The sequence below is a fragment of the Ahaetulla prasina genome, chromosome 7 (assembly GCF_028640845.1).
Source record: "Ahaetulla prasina isolate Xishuangbanna chromosome 7, ASM2864084v1, whole genome shotgun sequence".
In the NCBI taxonomy this organism is placed as follows: domain Eukaryota; kingdom Metazoa; phylum Chordata; class Lepidosauria; order Squamata; family Colubridae; genus Ahaetulla; species Ahaetulla prasina.
Genome location: NC_080545.1, coordinates 78,702,496 through 78,723,355, shown reverse-complemented (window position 1 = coordinate 78,723,355; position 20,860 = coordinate 78,702,496). Strand labels below are relative to the sequence as shown.

Here is a 20,860-nt window from a genome sequence, read left to right as displayed (position 1 = left end):
CCCCCTGCTCAGGCAGGAAACCCTATACTATTTCAGACAAGTGGTTGTCCAATTTCTTCTTTAAAAACTTCCAGTATTGGAGAATTCACAACTTTTGGAGGTAAGTTATTCCACCAGTTAATTGTTCTGTCAGGAGATTTCTTCTTAGTTCTAGGTTGCTTTTCTCCTTGATTAGTTTCCATCAATTGCTTCTTGTCCTGCCCTCAGGTGCTTTGGAGAATAGCTTGACTCCTCCTTCTTTGTGGCAACCCGAGATATCGGAACACTGGTATCTTGTCACCCCCTAGTCCTTCTTTTCATTAAATTAGACATGCCCAATTCCAGCAACCGTCTTCATATGTTTTAGATTCCGGTTCCCTAATCATCTTTGTTGTTAACTAACTATTCCATTCTAAGCAGGGGTGAAATTCAGCAGGTTCTGGAGAACTAGTAGCAGAAATTTTGAGCAGTTCAGAGAACCAGTAGTGGAATTTTTGAGTAGTTTGGAGAACTGGCAAATACCACCTCTGGCTATCCCCAGAGAGGGGTAAGAATGGAGATTTTGCAATATTCTTCCCCCAGGAGTAGGGAGGGAATGGGGATTTTGCAGTAACCTTCCCCTACCAGGGCCACCAAGCCACACCACACCCACCAAGTCACACCCACAGAACCGGTAGTTAAAAAAAATTGATTTCACCACTGATTCTAAGCCCCCAGTCATGTGACCCAGAGCAGAACACATGAAGCTGACCCTATGTTTCTAGTAGACATCGACTTTCAGAGATGCAGCACATTGCTTTGTTATGCAGAACATACAAACATCTCCTACAGCCACTGCAAATGTAATAGCTGGAAACTTCCTTGCAGAATTCAACTCATCAAGTTTTCTCTGCCTTGCTAATTTCTATCAAATATTTAGGGGCCCATTTAAAGCATACCTGTATTCCCGGAAATAAAGACGCTGCTTGTATTTTATTTTATTACAGGCTTCCTGTTTTTAAATTGAAACCCTTGTAGAAATGGAAACTGTGAACCTATTAACATCTATAATCAACACTTTTGGCAACCCTAGACGTAAATAATTGGGAACAATCATCTACATAAGAATTCAATTATGAAAATACAAAAGCTATTTATCTGGACAATGGGATCCATATTGAGATGGTTTTAGGAGGGGGAAAAAGGAGTATTAATGTATAAACACAACATATAATTGGCTTGTAATTAGCTTATGGAACTCAGCCAGAAGATGTGATGGTCACTATTTAAAATGGGTTTGAATCAATTAGTAGACTAGAGATGAATCAATTGCTACTAAAGTAGAATACAGCTTGAATGCTAGATATAGGAAATAAAGTTGTGGACTTCTGCTTACTTGTAGATACCCCAGATATATCTGTATGACTACAGAGCGAAATAAAATTCTAGGGTTTGGAATAATTTTAAGTTTTGGTTTGCACATGTTGGTAGATGTAAACTGCTTCTTTTCCTTACCACAGTTGAGTAAAAAAAAGTTTTAAAATGCAATGACTGAACAGGCGTCTCTTTTTCTTTAGGAAAATATTTATTTCCAAGAAAATAGATAAAGCATTACATAGTTGCACTTAGGTACATACAAAAAGCATTTAGCTTGCAGTTTCATTTTAGACTTGTGTGCTTAATAAAAGTTTTTTTTTTTTTACACAAAATTTCTTTGCTTCTCCCAAGTATGTGAGGACATATTTAGAAGTGCACATATATATCATATATTGTAATAAAAATGGTATAGAACATATTAAAACAATGCCACTGTTATTTAAGGTATTGACTTTTTTTAATTTTTACCTTATGTTTTTTGTTAAATAATTACAGTATTTTAATCAGTCAGTTCCATTTAAACATGGGTAAAACATATTTGCATATTCACATAGCAGAAATAACTGAGATTTTTTTGGGACAGAAAAATGTCAATACGGATGGCCCAATTTAACAGGTTTTGGGCTTACATGATACATATTACAGATATAATTATTATTAAACAAATGCTTATAGTACATTTTTTTGCTTGACAATAATCCTCAAGCTGACTTATAATAACAAATGAAAACTTAACTTATAATAAGGTTCTCTAAAAGGCAGTAATAATTTATGAAAGTTCCAGGGAACTTTAATGTATATAGCCCCTAACTGGGATGCAGAAAGACATCGTATGAGTCTAATTCTGCTGATTTTAATAGGATTATGCATTGCAATGTATAAAATCATAATCTATATTTCAAGGATAAGAAAAGGTTTAGCCTGAATGTCAGTATCTTTATGAATGAAATAAATAAATTTATTTATAAATTTATAAATAAATTTATTTATAAATAAATAAATAAAGACACTGTCCCATTGACAACATTTTCAGATTTTCAACCTAAAGTACAACATACACAAGAGAGACCCATTTTAAGTGATATATAATTAGAGCCACACTTCACAAAATAGATGGGACCAAGAATCAGAATGATTTAAATTTTATAAAACATTTAGCCTTGAAAGAAGCCAATCAAGGCGGATATGCTTACCCAACTTTGAATTCAGCACCTGAGAAAAGATGCTAAAATGGGTCCGAAGATCCTTTAATTTTTTGCACAGAAAATCAAGGAGAATTAAATTGCACTTTCATTTCAACCAGCCTGTAAATTATATCTATGCCCCATCCATTGCAAAGTTGGTATTCAGTGTATTTATTCATTTAATTTTATCCTACTTTATTTGGATATCCCTACAACCCAAGGTGGCAGGTATATAGCACATAGATCTCCTATTTTCCCTGGTGAGTTGAGAGAGAGTAAATGGCCCAAAGTCATCCAGCCAGCTATCATGCCTAAGGGTGAACTCATAATCTCCCAGTTTCTAATCCAGCATCTCAAAACACTTTACCAAACTGATTCTAGTTTATATTTTAGTATGCATTTGTATTACTTTTTTGTATTTATTGTATTGCTAAGGAATTAGTGTGATATATTTTGTGTTTCTTAACAGTGGCAGGATAATTGTCTTATTATCACTTCCTGCTATTGTCAAGGTTCAAACAGTGCCCATTCTACAAACATTTAAGCATCAAATTACCACACAGCCACTGACTTCCATATATCATCTATCATATCTATCTACCATATGTCATCTGTCTCTATGCACCTCACGATTTGTAACAAGATTGGTGTGGTTTGGAGAATTATAGAGCAAAAAGGGTTCGGAAAATTATCTTCATAAAGAGTTAAATTACATTTAGCTAATGTGCATCTATTTATAAATAAATACTGTTCTTAGACAGTTCTTCCCCATTCTTTTTTGAAGGGGAAAAAAAGGGGGGGAGGAAATGTTGCCCTGCACAGTATAATTCTGCCTTTCAAATGAGCCATAACCACTCAAAACTCCAAGCAGTGTTCTAAAGTCTTCAAATACCTCAACTTGTTATTCTGATTTTTAAATATGCAAAACTAAACAAAATGAGAAGGACCGATTACTCCACCGGGCATTGATGTCACAAGGATGTTTATCTTGTAACAACTGTGTTTATGAATAAAGGAAGGCTCCCTAATAGCATGTTACAAGTTTTCAACATAAACCAGCATCTTTTATCTTTCAGGTTTTTTAAAATTGTGTCTCCTTAGGCAGTTTAAAGATATATAAAGCTGGTTGATAAATTCTGTCTTTCTTTGCAAGAGCTCATATTCTTTATGGGAGGGGTAAAATGTTCTACTGCACAAGAACCAACAAGTCTGGGCTCTGAAGTGTGGGATTCAGATTTACAAGGCTCGGGTACAAGGCTATTGAGAGTGAGTGAAACAGGGTAACAAATCAACATGACCAGCTGGAGTACACAGGGTTGGAGTATACCTTCAACATAACAATATAAAAAAGCAGTTTCATTTCAATTAGCAACTATGGAAGAATTATTTTTGTCACAAAGTGAGAGAGGGGATGCTAAAGATACATTTTTATACTGGGAGTCCACCTGAGACTGCACAATGGCCTTCTGGCTTTTGAGAACTTGAGAAACCAGCCTCAACTGGCAATTAATATTAGTCATTCATTTTATTGACAGCCAAACTGTGACTAGATAGCACCCACTCCTCAAAATTAAGGATTGGGGGGGAATTCCTATTCTCAGATATTTCTTGAAAGACATTTTAAATTTGACATTCAACCCAGATTTATACATCATGAATTGAATGTTTCTAGGGTTAAAAGAAAAAGGAGAAGCAAATTGTCAGATTCTTATAGAATGGGAAAGCTACCAATTTGCATCGGTCAACATCCAATACACAAATATTAAACTAGTTAAAATACTTTACTTTGCATAATAATAAAAAGCAATGAATACAATCAAAGCATATACATAGCAAAAGAAATACACTGTCTACCTACTACTCAATTATTAAGAGCATCACAACCCCATAATTGATTCCCATAAATAGACAGTTTAAAATAACATTCTCTTATTTTAGAGCCCACCCACTAGCTATACAAAATCTATTAGCTACAGACATCTGGAATCAATGATCACATAATGAATAATACAGTGCCTTAAAATAAACATTTTTACCCAAGTTTGATATTTGAAAATCCCCCCACTGCAAAGTGATTTAGAGAAATGGTTTTTTTTAACTCTAAGTATATAAGTAATTGTTTGATGAAGGGTCCCATGCAACTGTATTTTATAGAGGAGGTGATATTTTAATATTTCGATACTAATAATTCCTTCCCAAAAGTTCTGATCATTTAAAATGATAGAAATTGAGATTGTTGAGATTGAAATTTTTGCTGGTTTCACAGCCAAAAGCTTAAAACAAATACAACAGAGAGGACAAAATAACATGTTAGGAAGTGGGGGGGGGATTTATTTAAATTAAACTTTTAAAAGTTTAATGCCTGGAGTCTAAAAGAAGTTTTGGAAGATTTTCAAAGTCCACTAAGATCATTTGAAAGAACTTACAACCTTGATTTGTCATTCCAGCTTGGATCATAGGGAAAAAAAACTTAATAAATACTATTTACAACAGAAAGATACAAGAGAGTATAAGATATAGGGGAATATAAGCAACCAGATTCTCATATCCACATGAGAATCTGGTATACATTCTCTATAACTAGGCTTAGTGGGTATTTCGGGAGTTGTAGTTTCAACACAGCAAGAAGTCATCAGATTGGGAAAAATTAAACTAAAGTACTGAAAGATGACCCCAATCCTTTTCAGTTTTTACAGAGATGTCACCATGGAAGGAAAGGAATTATGAAACCTCTGAGTCTAGCGAAACCAAAGTTTTTTTGCCAGAACTAACCATTCTTGTCCACTGAGGTTCAACAAAGAACATGTCTACAGTCCAATTCTTCTAGAGAAGATAGGAAAAATGTTGGTTATGGTTTTGTTTTGCCATGATTATGGAAGCTCCAGAAGAGATTTTCACTGAAGTCAACATCCTACCATTGGCGGCTCATCAAAATATTATCAACATAGTTCGTCCCACTATGAATATTATGGTAAAAATCAGGCATGATAGTTACTATTTAAAAAAAAACAGGGCAAGAAAACCAAAGCCACTTTCTCATATAAAAGAAATCAGAGAAGTTGTCCATTCTCGCTATTGAGATTTACTGACAGTGAGAAGTCCTTCTGATCTTTTGTACAAAAGTAAAGATGTAAGGGTGGGAGGGAATGTTCCTTTCTCCTATGATGTAGCATTGACTCTTCTGTCAATTTCAACAATCTTTAGTGTTTCATTTGCATCCAGCTCCGAACTGATTCTATAGGCAGAGAAGAGGAAGAATTCAGGTTACTATAAAGTACTAGTATCAATAAAACCAAACCAAAATAAAATGACTACTTGGGATTTTTTAAATTGTTATTTAATTGAACATTTTAACTTCATTTCATAGTAGCAAGATATCAAGTGATATAATATCCCATTCCCAAATCTTTAGCTTTAAAATGGCAAAGTTTGAATTTGAGACGTGTCATTTTCAGAGTATGTTCTCTCTCGAAAATTGTAACAATTTATTTTTTTAAAGAAATATTTATTAAATTGATGTGCTGCTCATCTCACTGGATGGCAAAGCAACACTGGATAGTTTAATTTACTCCATTCAACTCCAATCTTACCATCTTTTTCCTGGAGGCAAGTCCCACTGAATTCCATGGAAATTGCTTCTGAATAGACAGACACCCACTAGATTATATTATTCATGTCTTCATTTTAATTGCTCAAAACTTCAATTTTCAATTAAATAAAAAGCTATTTCCAATGAATCAGGCAGCATTTTTAAACTCTGAGTTCTTATAAAAATTGCAGATGGCAAGTGTCATTTTTAACATTGCCATCTGTTACAAAAGTGCTTTCTTTGCTAAAGTAATGCCTATTATGGTATAAAAGTTTAGATGATATGGTATACAGAAACCATACTTTTTGTCCTTTGACACAATTACCTTTCTTCTTCTGCAAATGTGTATACATTCAACTGAATAACACTCATACATACAATGAATTAGGTGTGTGTGTGTGTGTGCATGTATGTATGAATGTATTTGTACAGGTATGTATGTATGTATGTGTATAGGTATGTATGTATGTATGTCAGTCCTTATTCTTGCATTGAGCTACAGCCACTCTGGAAAAAGGAAATCCAGACTGCCTCCTGCAGCAGTGGCTATCTAGAAGTTGTTTTCCAAGTGCACAGGCTTTTTGTAGCATTCTTGGCAAGGAATATTTCCCAGGTACTGTTCATTCATCATGCTGACTGGCTCTATTATCTTTCCAATCACTGGCCATGTTTTTTTTCTTGGAAGAAACAAGCAATCTAGAGTGGAGCATAACGACCTTTTAAAAATTTCCTCACACATCTGTAAACAGAGAAGTTAGGTGGACACACTGTATTTCTAGTTGTACTTGTAAATCTGTATAAGAAGAAATACAGCTTATTGATTTCTAAATAAAGCTCCATGTTTTTGCTGGTAGAAAAGTCCAATGGGAAGAGTCAACGGCTTCACTCTGCTGGAGAAATAATTATACAACCAAATAAATAACATTTATTCCCTGCCTCAGTCACCTTGTAGCTAAATAGGTACTAGGTCATACTGCATCCCTGAAAAATCTCACTGCGTTTTTCTTCTCCTTTGAAAGTAAATTATTTGTCACCAAGTTGAATGGAAACTAGTAGAAAAAAACTAGTAGATATTATTTCTCTGCCATTTACTAAAGTAGATATTTTTTCTTTCCCAGTATCTTTCTTCAAAACCAAACACTTACAATGGGCTGTTGAACCATCTATGTTCGTTTCCATGCTCATTTTGCCAAATACTCACCTGTGCTGCTGCAGCCCCACCAGCAATGACTTTTCTAGCCTTGTCTCGTTGGCTATTGTGATCTCTGTAATCTGACTGGGTTGTGACTTGGACATGGGTTCCAAAGATAGGGTTTTGGAGGCATCCAGGTGCCTGTCCCAGCCATTGCTGTGATCTGACAGGGGCTGTTCCTCCAATGGATAAGGCCCCTCGTAAGTCAAGAGGCTCCTTGATCTCACTGCAGAGAGGAAAAAAAAACAAGGAAGAAATGGAGTGAATGAACAGCCAATCTAACACCTATGAAGGCAAGAAACTTTACTTGGCTTGACGGCATTCAACAGCTTTAGCAAAGAAGAACATTTTGGCTACAGATGGTGGATTTCAATATAAAAAGCTGCCTTAGATAAATGGCCCATCTAAGTCCAAATATTAGGTCCAAATATTATGTGGCACTTGATAGCAGAGTTATTTTGTAACCCTGCTCTCAAGAGATCCCAGTCAAAAAGAAATCATCAGAGGTTGACTTCAAAATCTTCTCAAATATAATACTGATTCCTGCTGTTATATTTACATATGTTATTTAATTCATACAAAGTTGCCTTTTCCTGGGTTTTTTCACCCCAAAATTGGATACCTTTCAAATCTCTTCAATATCAACTCCTAGATTTTGCTCCCAGACATTGAATCTATTTGAAGGACAATTGTCTAGAATTAAGCAGTGGAAGATTCTTCCCCTTTTTCCAAATGGCAAACATTTTAAATTAAACAAAATAGGTTATATCCATGTAAGGTACCTCAAAACTGAGAACTAGAATTCTTTCCAAAATGTTCAAACTGGGCCATCTCACTGAGCGGTTCCCAGTCTTAGAATCTCCCATCCCAAATATAAGGGTTTTTTTCTGATAAAGCAACCTAATTCTGATACTTTCAACATATATAAGGAAAGCTCAAAATTAGCAGAAGTGAATGTGTAAAAGGATGGAGTGACTGCAGCCAACAATATATGCCTGGTAGATTATGGTAAAGAACAACCTCTTGAAAAGGTGATGGACAACCTATAGCTTTCAGATCATACACAAACCCAAACCCCTCCTTTTAGTCTCCAAGAGTTGCAGTGCTTCACACACAAACACACTTTCCAGAGATTCCAGTGATGTATCTAAATCATTACTCCATCCATTACGGTCTTGGCTATCTCCTGATAAAAAAAGGTATGGCCACTAGTGGTTTCTCATCCCTACTTTAAAGGTTGTACATTAGATATTTTCTGATTACCCAGTTTCCTTTCACTAGATCCTTTTACTGTACCAACAGATCTATAAAATAGACTTCATTTGTATACCTGCATCTTGATTTACCAGTCAGCATCAAAATCTAGCCAGATACAACCATGTGCACCTGTCCTACAATATAGAAGACTTTTTCAGAATAGGTCCCAGATGCTCTTTGTTATGGCTCTGTGGTGTTACTACAGGAGACACAGCAAGGGAACATAGTGGTCCATTTTTTTTCTCTATTTACAAGTGGAAGAAAAAATTTCCCCACACCAATGCTTAGATAATTAACATATGACAGCTTCACATATGATAATCTTACTATCATGGAATTACTTTTGCTGTTGAGCCTGTTATGTGTATTATAGTCTGTACCAATGACAATAAAGAGATCCTGTATCCCAGCGGTGAAATGCTTCCGGTTCAGACCAAATCACCCGATCTGATAGCCATGGTGGCGAGTGGTTTGGAGACCAGTAGGAAAAATCCCTCCCCTCCCCACCCCACCCCCCATGCCCAGCTGAGCTGTGTGATCATCAGAGGGTTGTTGTTGTTTTTTTTACTTTTAAAAGTAAAAAAAAAAGCCTCTGATGATTAGGCAACTCAGCTGGGATTGTCAGAGCCTTTTAAAAGCATTTTTTCTACCTCTTCAGCTGAAGAGATTGTAAAAAAATGCTTTTAAAATGCTTTTAAAAGGCTCTGACGATCCCAGCTGAGTTGCCTGATCGTCAGGCAACCTCTTCGTCTTCAGCCGAAGAGGTTGTAGAAAAAATGCTTTTAAAAGTAAAAAAAAAAAAAAGTTGACCATGCCCACCCAGTCACATTACCACCCCCCCAAGTCATGCCCAGAGAACCAGTAGTAAATAATTTTACATTTCACCACTGGTGTATCCCCTAGTCCAACAATTGCAGAAGGGAGGATAAGTTATACACGCTAAGAACAAAGTCTTAATTAGGATAACTTTGGCAGTTAGTCAACTATCTGGGTTGTGATCAAGACATTCACAAGATCATCAAACCGTCTCCAGTGTTATGACTCCCATATTCTGAAAAAGTATAAAAAGTGGCAAGGTTGAAGACTTAGGAAAGTGCTGTGTATCATCCAGGTGGTGCCAATGGATCTCTCCTCTGCAGTTTCAGTGGTTCCTGAGCAGTTGAAAGGACTGGCATATTTTATTTTTCCTTCTGTAAACTCTCTGAAGTTTACAGAAGCTTAAAACTCTATATTCAATGAAATCTACCTGGCATTCACCCTAGTGTGAGCCTATTGTCAGGTCCTAGAATATATTAGTTACTGGTTGGTCACTGGTCCCAACACAAGCTCCCAACTTGTGACTATTGGTTATACGAACTGGGGGTGGGGACTAGAATTATAGTTTAAAAGTTTTTGAGTACCTACGATGAGAAAAGATGCTTTACAAACGGACAACATTAAAACCTCCTGATTTTGCACTCACCTATTGATGCTGTATATGACTCTGGTGTAGAATGTTGGGTTGGCAGCACAGCTTTTGTGATGGAGGAATGAGGCCCAAAACTCTGCGAAAAGCTGCCCAAAATAATTGCAAAGCATAATACTACAACCTGGGGGGAAAAGCACATGTTTTATGTACATGATAAGAATTAAAGTCATCCAACCAATACAATACAAGTTAAATATAAAACCAACAAAAACTACGCTCCAGAAGTCTTCTCTTCTCTTGCTTAGTTGAAATAATTCTCAGGTGCAATGCTGGTTTAGCTTTACAGCTAGACCTCAACTTACTACCATTTCTTTAATGTTGGTTCAAAGTTACAACAGCCTCAGAAAAAGTGACCTATGAGCCGTCCTTGAAGTTATGATAGCCACATAATCACAATCCATGTGCTTAGCAAATGGATTGCATTTTACAATGGATGTAGCATGATCACAATTTCTGACTTTTCCAGCCAGCTTTTCACAGACAAAATTAATCAGGAAAGCCAGGTTTGCTTAACAACCAGGTGATTCAATTAATAAACATATGATTTACTTAACAACCATAGTGAAAATGGTTGTGAAATCGAGTGGGTGACTTGCTTAAAGATTGCATTGTTTTGAGACTGAAATTTCAGTCCTAATTGTAGTCATATGTTGAGGACTATCTGTACTAGAAACATATCTTTTTTTAGCCTGGCAATTCTAGACGCTTTAAAACCATTCTATTCAGTTGAGATATTATTTTTAAAAAGTATCCAAAATTTTTATTGGTTTTATATTACCACTCCTACCATTTCACCTGTTCCAATGAGTTCAGAAAGGAACTTAACTAAATCTACTGGAAGCACAAATGCTCCATAAAGAAAAATAATAATCTGAGAAAAAAGGATCTTGAATGGGTAGATAAACCATAACTAACTATATTCTCAGTTGTTAATCCAACAAAAATTAGCCTGAACCCCATTTCAATGTTCATTTAATTAGTAAAGCTACCCTATAAGCAGATGGTGCAGATTTCCTGGGATAATAAGACTTCTGACTAATCGAACTGCTTCCTCCCTGCCCAAAGACATCGAAACATTAGGAAGATAAGTTTGCAGGCTAACACTCTTTTTTAATTAATTTTTCTTATTAATTAATTTTTCTAACATTGACATTCACAGATGATATCTGTGCTGCTAGCTACCATAATAATTGTGTTATTTCAATCTATCTCATGGTCTCCGAACTTCCATTTCACCATTAGCATTTCTGTCTAACATTATCTCTATGCACCAAACTGAATGCTACATATAACAACCATTGCAACCTAATGCTGTCCTAAAAAACCCACTGCAGACTTAGCCATCACCATCAGGGCAAATTCAATAGATCACCATTTATACAGTTATAATCAAAAGAAAGGAAGACAGTCTAATCAAAACCTAATCCTTGTAGGAGCAATAAGAATTTAAACAATTGCCCCCACCAAGTTCTCAATGTAGATCTTTTCTTCCCATACCTGGAATTTACTTGGTAAAAAAATATAGATAGTATTTGGTTGGGGGTTACATCTTATTTGGTCTGTAATCAAAGCCAGTCTGGTATATTGTTTCAAATGCAGATCTGAACCCTCAGTCACAGAAACTTACAGAGTAACCTGGGACAAGTCACTTTTATTCAGCCCAATGTTGTTGATGGAAGTGGCGAGAAATGCAAGAGAAAGTGTTCTCTACTCTGCTTGAAGCAGAAAGCTGAATATAAAAGAAAGAAAGCAGTGCTACATGAAGAGCAAAACGTGGGTACCTAGACATTTATTCCTCATACCGTGACAGCATAAGCTGCATAGAAATACCAGAGAATGATAAGTGAAAGCCCTAACGGACCATCAGGGATGAAAAGTTGCTTACCATGAGACACGTCCCTGTTTGTGTACTAGCAGCTTTACAGGACCGTGACACTTTGCCAGCTACCATGGTTTGGAGCCTCTGTAATTGCTGCAGGAGTGTTCTGAGAGACACAGGAGCAGGAATCAGTGAATAGGTCAATTAAGAACATAAACGCCCTGGTGGATCAGATTACAGGCCCATTTAGCCCATTCTCCTTTTCCCACAGTGGACAATCTAATGTCCCTGTGAAATGTGCAAGGACAATACATGAAACATAGACAATAGACAACAAAGGAGAACATTTGTAGCTCGGGGTTGAAATGAGAGGTCCTTGGTGTTCTCTTGAGCTCCTTGCAAGAAAACAACCAAGTTCAGAGACCATCAAGGAACCCCTCATCACAGAGACACCCTAACTACTAGCAACCTTATCTCCCATGAAACTTTCTAATCCCTAATTCTACCCTTGTTGAGAACCACCAGTACAGCTTGTGATAGCAAATTCTATAGTTTAAGTCTACACGGTGTGAAGAATCGGTTTTCACACATCCTTCCAATTTTTTTTGCCCTTATGGTTTCTCAGATGTATTAGATATGTTGAGATTTTTAATACTTCGAGACCTGTCAGGAAGAATACACCCACATAATAAACCCTACAAGAGGAAAGAAAATATTATTTTTCTTTTCTTGGGGGCTGCTCAATAGTTGCAGTTTGATCCAGTTTTTACACAAAATGAAGTTCTAGGGGAGCCTTTCCCAACACTGTATCTCTGAGACATGCAACACATCTATTAAACTTCAGTTAATCCTGTGAATTGTGGCTTTATGGGACCTGAAGTCCAGGGCTCATCAGATCTAAGGCTCATCCAGATTTTTGCCAAAACTGATGTGGTAGCCCTGATTCAACACATCTGGGAAAATACAATTTTGAGCAAGACTAGATTAGGGTTGTTAACAAGGAACAATATTATATGTTTAAGTCACAAAGAATAGAGATTTTCTATACTTTATGGCTATTGTATATTCTCCCTATTGGGGGGGTTATTTTATTATTTACCATTTTTCCCTTCATAGATAAAACATAATTGCATTAACCTATCAATATCAATCTTTTCCTGATTTGGAAATTTATATCAAACTATTTAGCCTGATAGAAGCCTTCCAGGCAGAAATCTGGCCAGTTACCATAATCTGTTCTTTGTTAAAGCCGCCAATTCTTAGGCCTATCTGCATTCAAAGCAGGTGTTCTGGCACTGAGTTACGGTCTCTCCGTTCCATAGGAAATTCAACCCAAAATCACTGATTTATCCTTGCCTAGCTTGAGAATATTTGCTTATGTGCTACTTAAATTATTGCTTTCTCCCGCCAATTTCAGATGCCAAACCCATAGCAAAAGGGGAAGGGCAGCTTACAAAAGAGGAGTACATCCTACTCTTCAGTTTGCCAAAATCCCTTTCCACATGCACAGCAGCTGAAAAAGGTATAGGAATCTGAATTTGCTAGGGTAATGCAGAGGTCTGCCTTCCAAATGCAAAACTTATACATGGAGACACTAAACTCTGGTTCATCTAGGAAAGGAATGATTGCACACTTTTATTTAAATGCTTTTGTTTTTTCTTTAGACCTTTTAAACAGCCATAACTGGCTGTTTAAACTATGCCAGATTCACTGCCTTAATCCGTTATTGCACAGAAAGTTGACAAAATATACGATCAGTAATGGAATGTGAACCTCCTGAAGGATTTTGCTCAAACTTGCCACTTCGTTTGTCAAAAAATGATAAGTGCCTTTCTTGTTGCTGATACCTGACTATCCGAGACTGCACTGACAGCCCACGCTGTGAGAAGCAGTAGGCGCAGAGAGCTTTGCCCAATTTTCCGTTGCTTGCAAGATTTATTTACTGCAGTGTTTCTGTGTCACGCTCTCAGTTTTTCATACAGTATCCAAAGCAGTTTACTGAAATCATCCACACGAATCACATGCGCACCAACAGATCATTTCCAAACTCCACAGAGAACATTCTATTATCAAAGGAGTAGAAATTCTGGGGGATTCTTCTCCGAACCACAAGTCCCAGCCACTTCAATAAAACCACTGACTTCCTGCTTCTTCCAGTTCATCCAGGTAGCCCTCAAGTTACAGCCATTCCTTTAATGACCATTCTAAATTATGATGACAATGGTAAAAGTCACCTATGACCAGTTTTCACAACTTACAACTGTTGCGATATCCCCATAGTCACGGGATCAAAATTTGGCAACTGGCATGCACAGGTAGTCCTTGAATTACGACCACAGCTGACCTCAACATTTCTATTGTTAAGTGAGACATTTGTTAACTGAGTTTTGCCCCATTTTACAACCTTTCTTGCCACAATTGTTCAGTGAATCACTGTGGCTGATAAGTTAGGAACACGGTTGTTAATGGAATCTGGCTTCTCCATTGACTTTGCTTGTCAGAAGGTTGCAAAGGGGAATTACATGACTTTTGGGACATAGCAACGGTCATAGATATGAGTCTGTTGCCAAGCGTCTGAATTTTGATCCTATGATCAGGGGACCGCTACAAAGATCATAAGTGTGAAAAACGTAAGTCACTTTTTTCAGTGCTGTTGTAACTTTGAACAAGCACTAAATGAACTGTTGTAAGTCGAGGACTACCTGTATTTATGACAGTTACAGTGTCCCAGGATCCACATTCGTAACTTTCCCACCTGGCTTCCGAAAAGCGAAGTCAATGGGGGAAGCCAGACTTGCTTAACAATTGCATCATTCACTTAACAACTGCAATGATTTGCTTAACAACAGTGGGCAAAAAAAAAAAAAAAAAAAAAAGAACGTGGGACACAAGTCACTTGACATCTGTCTTGCTTAGCAGTGGAAATTTAGCGCTCAATTGTGATCGTAAGTTAAGGACTACCTGCAATTTGGCTCCCGTAATAATAGTGGAACAATGCAGGAATTTTAGATCCTGGTTCTAAAGGATGCTATGATTAACTAATGGGACTGATTTCGTATCCCATTCTTGGGAGGTCATCTGGGCCTTTTTGGAAATTCCGATCTAGTGACACATTTATACCAAAATAATTTAGCTGGTTGGTTTCCTGGCCATTCCAGTTTTGTTCAGTTCAAAATATAGGATGGAAAGAAAGGGTTGTTTTTTTTGTTTTGTTTTTTTTTAACTTGAATTGCATATTTTACCTGTTTGTATTCTCCAGAACTTCCACTTTCTTGCGAAGCTCACTGTTCTCAGTTGAGCAGGTCTCAACCCTTGGAAATCAAATGACAATCAAAGGTTTAACGTTCTGTGATCGGTTAACCAACAATAATGATACATACCTTCTGAACTGCCATTAGGATTAAATAAGGATTTGCTGTGAGATTTCCATTTATCAAACTGGCCTTTGATTTTATAACCAAGAATAGCTTGTGCTGTAGACAAACCCTGAGTTTAGGAAGGATGGTGAAACCTTTACCATATTGAGAAATAAATGAAATAAGTCTTCTTTTACCAGCACATTCTGTTCCAAGTTTTATTCTCAGCCTGGGCATATTAGATCATGGCTGCTATGCTAGTATTATTTCAATATCTTTATATATTTATTAGGCATAGCCTGTTCCTTATGCCATCAATAAATTTGAATTCCCCCCTCTTAGTAGCCGCTAGGGGGCATAGAAGGCACATGTACTTTCAAATTTTGGAGGCCACAGTGGTTCCTTTCAGCACAGCAAGGCAACCTCTCAAGAACTGGATCTCTTTAAATTGAATTAGGCCCTTGGCCCATCTACCCTCCTCAAACAGCTTGCTTTCTAAAGGGAATTCTTTTCTTTTTTTTCAAGAAACTACTTTTCATTGAGATTTTAAAATAACATTGGTGGCAACTATATATTAGGGCTTTATTTCTAGCAGTTAACAATAATTAAAAAATAATCAAAATCAAGGAGTTCCAGAAATATGTGAGATGCTGTGTTCCTGCAAAATTTAGTCTAAGCTTTCTTCTTGATCACAGATATCCTGCAAACCAGTGGTAGGATTCAAGTAATTTAACAACCGGTTCTCTGCTCTTATGATTTCTTCCAAAAGCCAGTTTGCCAAACTGCTCAGAAAGTTAACAACCGGTTCTCCCGAAGTGGTGCGAACTGGCTGAATCCCACCACTGCTGCAAACCATGTCTTCTCTTACAACTGGGATCTAAGTTTCGGTTTTGTCCACCTTCTTAGAAGTTTGATCAAAGGAATCTACTGCTCACCTCTTCTCCAGGCTGTCCATGTATTCTTTCTTTTTCCTCCTGCTTTCTTGGGCAGAAATCTAGAAGAGAAAATAGCAGCACCCTTCACAAAACCAGACCAAACCAAACCAACAGGGAAAGAAAGAAAAAACTATGGTTACTCAGTAATAGAATACAAAAATTCTACAAAACTATGTTCCCTTTGGAGGTTAATCTTAGGACAGAAAGGCAGTTAAAATATTTTTAATTCAGCTGCAGGCAAACTTGGAGGCAGAGAACAGCAAGCACAGACATAGTTTACACCCACAGAAAGACTGCAAAGACGTGAATGGCTTTTAAGAGTGGAAAATTCACAGAGGGACAATAGTCCATTAGGATCATCTTTCCTACTTGCTGGAAAAATTGAAAGATGGAAAAAATAGTGCTAGGGGGAAGGATGTTGTAGGAACAGATGTGTAAGAGACCAAATTGCCGTACCTTGTTCTTGATCTTTCTACGGATTTTCTTCAGTGCTTTCTCTTCTGCTTTGGTGAGGGGAAGTTTTGTAGGGATGGGATAGCCTTCTGCTATCAAAGTTCTCTTCTCCTCCTCTGTCAAGATTAGAGGACCTGTGCCCTGAAGTTTCTTTGACAAGAGGGTGAGGAGGGGAAAAGGGAGAAAAATGCATGGTAAGCATGGGTAACGTTCTCTTAAATATTAAATTTATGATCATGGGACCAAACAAAAAGATTAGAATTAAATATGCAAGCCAAGCAGGAACTTCTATTCTCCAAAGCGATACAGACTTGGTTTAAAGGACCACTGCCCAATTAATATAACAGATTCAATTAATACAACAGACTCAAGAATTTCAATCCACACTAAAATGTTTGCTTGAAGGAATAAAGCGCACTTATTTTGCTTTTTAAGTTACTAGAAGCATTTATATTGACAATGCTTTATTTTAAATTAACGTTCCAATTCATCAAGACATTTCCTAATCAATGACATGTTGATGTTTCGATGAAGTCTCATTCGTCATCTTCAAACTGGTGCTTAAGGCTTCGTGCTTTGCTCGCACACTCCCCACCTTGACCAATCTGCAAACACTCACTCCATCTACCAATCAAGATGCAACCATACAGCCAACCAACCCCCTCATAGCAACACTCCCCACCTCCCCACCAGTATTTATAGAGAGACGGCAGCTCTGACCACGTTTTGCTCACACAAGCACAAAGCCGAAAAAACCAGCCTGAAGATGATGAGTGAGACTTCGTCGAAACGTCTCCAAGATACTCTACTCTCAACCTTACACGGGAAAAGACCCAAAAATAAATCAATATATTTTATATATATTATATATATATAATATATATATAATATATATATATATATATATATATATATATATATATATATAATATAATATAATATAATATATTATATATATTATATATATATATATTCCTCAACTTATGACTGTAATGGAGCTTGAAATTTCCATTGTAAATTTCCATTGTAAGTTAAGGCACCCTCATGACCAACCCAATTTTACAACTTTTTTTTTTTGCAGAGATCACAAAGCAAACATGATGGTTGTAAAGCAAGTCCCTTCATTTCTTTGGGAGGTGTGTGTATGTGTGGGTGGATGGGTGGGTAAAAATTGGCTGAAAGGGTCTGAATCCAGCAAAAAAAAAGTTGTAAATCAGAGACACATGACTGCAGAATGCTGCAGCCAGCAATAAAAGCGCCCAAAATGCGCTCATGTAACCATGGGGAGAGGGTTCATCGTCAGAACTCTGAAACCAGGTTGTAAGTACCATTTGAGGGATCTGTCCTGATTGGTTGCTAAGAAGCTGGTCATTAAGCAAGGACTGTTTGTAGACCAGGGGTGTCAAACTCAATTTCATTGAGGGCCATATCAGGGCTGTGGTTGACCTCGGGGGGGGAGGGGCATGGCCGACTGGGTGGGTGTGGCCAACTGGGTGGGCATGACCACTCTCCAAACTGCTGGCATGTTTCCTCTTCGCATTGGGTAGACTGGGCCAAAGCCACGCTAACACGATCTTTCCTCTTCACATTGGGTAGACCAAGACGGCTCCGCAGGCTGGATGCGACCACATTGCGGGCTGCATCTGGTCCACGGGCCTTGAGTTTGACACCCCTGCTGTAGACAAATGGGAATGGCTATGAATTAAATGCCTGGAACATTCTAACTACACATTCTGAAGGCAGCCTTATTTTAATGCATTCTTCAATATCTAGATCCTCTTAATTACTTTTCTACACTTGTAACAATATTCTGAAGCATAAAAAATGAGGCATTTGTTAATGGGACAAATCATCATTTCCATTACCAATGTTTTGATATCAATCAATGTACCCAATTAATTCAAACAAAATGCATTAATGAAAAGAAAAAGGCAGAGACCACTGTCTCTTACATGTGGTGCTGTTAAGAGAGGTGAATTGGTAAGGGCGGAAGCTGTGCGTGATGTCACTTTAACAGTGGCCTGCAAGTGGGTGGGACTTGATGGTGGGAGGGACCGGGTTGGGCTTTGTCCACCCTCAGAATCACTACCATGGCTGCTGGGGGGTGTTGGAGGCATGTGTAGAGTATCCACCACTGCAGGAGAAAAACAAGAGGAGGAAGAATAAAATAGAGAGATTGTTTTAAAATATCAGAAAGAAGAATAGTCCTGGTTATTAGATGCTATGATTCAAAAATCCTGAGTTTCAGGTAAATCTTTAGGGATTCAAAGTCTCTCTTCTACTGTACTTTATCTCACTCATGTGATTGAGTTTGAAAAATATATAGTTTTGTTTTGTAAATCATAAACTTCCTGGATGTCCAAACTAGGAAAGTATGGGCTAAGGAAAGTTTATAAATGCCAATCCGATTTATGAATGCATATGAAACAAAATGTTAAAAAGTTGTGATATTTATGTAGTTACTTACCAAGCACATCTAAATTATAACCAGTAACCAGTAAATTATAACCAGTAACCAAAATATCTTTACAATCCCCAAGGCATGTCACAACTTTTTCCAAACTAATGTTTGGAAATTTAAAATTGAATCATTTAACACACCCTAATTTTTCACCCCTTAGTTTGTATATGAGGTTTAAATCGTTATTTCCAAGGGCAGACATCGTAGAAAAATAGCTGAATTAAATAATATCTTTCTCAAACAAGTGTATGAAAGGAAGAGTGAATAAATTAGTTACATCTGAACCAAAGACTATGTATAAAGTTTAACAACAACAAACATAAAATCCAAGATTCTAACTCAAAATTTGAAAATAAGTATCTCTCTAGTAAAGCAATTATATCATTATAGTGGAAAATGGTATGCTTCTTCACATTCCAGGCTGGAATGATACCATTATGATCTACCTGTCTGTCTGTCAGTCTGTCTATTTGTCTACCTATCATCTTCCAGAAAAAGTCACTTCCATATTATTGGCAAGAAAAGCACATTTTTTTTACATAATCATCAGGAGATGAACAGTCTTTTAACTTTTCATTCACTCATTCGTTCATTCATTATTTCTCAAATTTATATAGCTGTCCATCTCACAAAGAAGTGACTCTGGGCAGTGTATCACAAAGTACTATTGCATAACTAGAGAAACGCTGTGAAAACTCAATTCAAATGAATTATACATTGAATTAAAATTGTAACTTGAAAAAGGAATGCTAACTACACTGTGAAAACCAGATTTCTGTGTCTGCAATTTTAGTAGGCAATAGACTAAAGAACCAATATTCTTAACTTCTAAGAAAAGCTTAGCTTAACAGAAAAGAGCAGACCACTATAGAGGCCAATTATCCTTTCTTGATCTTAGTTTACTATCCTGGTTTGTTAAGAAAAAATTTCCTGCTTCAAATTAATAGTAAACTCTGGCTTAATACAAACATGGATGAAAGAAGAGGAAAAAGAGGAGAACTGGAGATTAAACATTCCCGCATGATCCTCATCTGCAACTCCAAGATTTCATAAACAAATGTCTATGTGCAAAGATCATAAAGATACAGAATTGTATCAACAATGTCATGTTGTGACACAGGTTTTTTAAAAAGGCAGGGCTTCAACTGGGTCATTTCCCTCCCCCCCACCCCCTTGTAGACACACTTGTATAAAAGAGATTGGAATTGTTGGTACCTGCCAAGATCGACAGAAAAAGGACACTAATAAAACCTGAGTATCCTTTAGCACTTTTCACATTGTAATTAGGTGGCTCAGAGGAAAAAAAGAGCACCTTAAACTCATTGCATTCTTCCTTTGTCAATGGCTATGAGCAGGCAAGACTCGTTTCTTGGCAGGGGCACCCTAAAACCTTCAATTATCTCCTGGTCCTCTCCCCACCCTCCTTTTTTTAGCTAAAAGAACAGTTTCCTTGGGACACAGTTTCTCCGTGTGTCTACTGGATAATAATTCTAAACCATACACATTCCTGATCAAAAATAATGTTCTTTCTTACCAATCATTATACAGAGGAAAACTCTACGCTAAATAACAGACCTTCCTTGGATGAAAGGTTCAGAAACTGATCCACTTCATGTGGCTCCAATTTAATCTCAGGAAGAACGTTGTGACTCTCTGATTTAGTCTGAAAGACAAGAAATTCAAAAAGAAATAAACATCAGGGCAGATTTTTATCCCTTTTCTGCTTTATTAAATAACATGAAAGCATGTGTGGCACCACTTTCTTCATTAACTCTGGGTGGACATCAGCTTTCTGATACCCTCCTTGTGCT

At 37.0% G+C, this 20,860-nt stretch overlaps 1 protein-coding gene across 1 annotated transcript in view; it reads right to left on the bottom strand.

Annotated features, from left to right (window-relative positions):
* Positions 1-1,524: 1,524 nt before the first annotated feature.
* The window catches only part of CREB3L2 (cAMP responsive element binding protein 3 like 2), a 75,742-nt gene continuing 56,406 nt past the window's right edge, over positions 1,525-20,860 (bottom strand). Inside the window, exons 4-12 of the mRNA XM_058190103.1 lie at positions 20,625-20,712; positions 18,541-18,722; positions 16,592-16,738; positions 16,136-16,194; positions 15,087-15,155; positions 11,911-12,010; positions 10,020-10,146; positions 7,310-7,526; positions 1,525-5,754 (exon numbers count right to left, since the gene is read on the bottom strand). Of these exons, the coding sequence (XP_058046086.1) occupies positions 5,679-5,754; positions 7,310-7,526; positions 10,020-10,146; positions 11,911-12,010; positions 15,087-15,155; positions 16,136-16,194; positions 16,592-16,738; positions 18,541-18,722; positions 20,625-20,712 (1,065 nt within the window). The 3' untranslated portion in view covers positions 1,525-5,678. The remainder of the gene's footprint in view (positions 5,755-7,309; positions 7,527-10,019; positions 10,147-11,910; positions 12,011-15,086; positions 15,156-16,135; positions 16,195-16,591; positions 16,739-18,540; positions 18,723-20,624; positions 20,713-20,860) is intronic.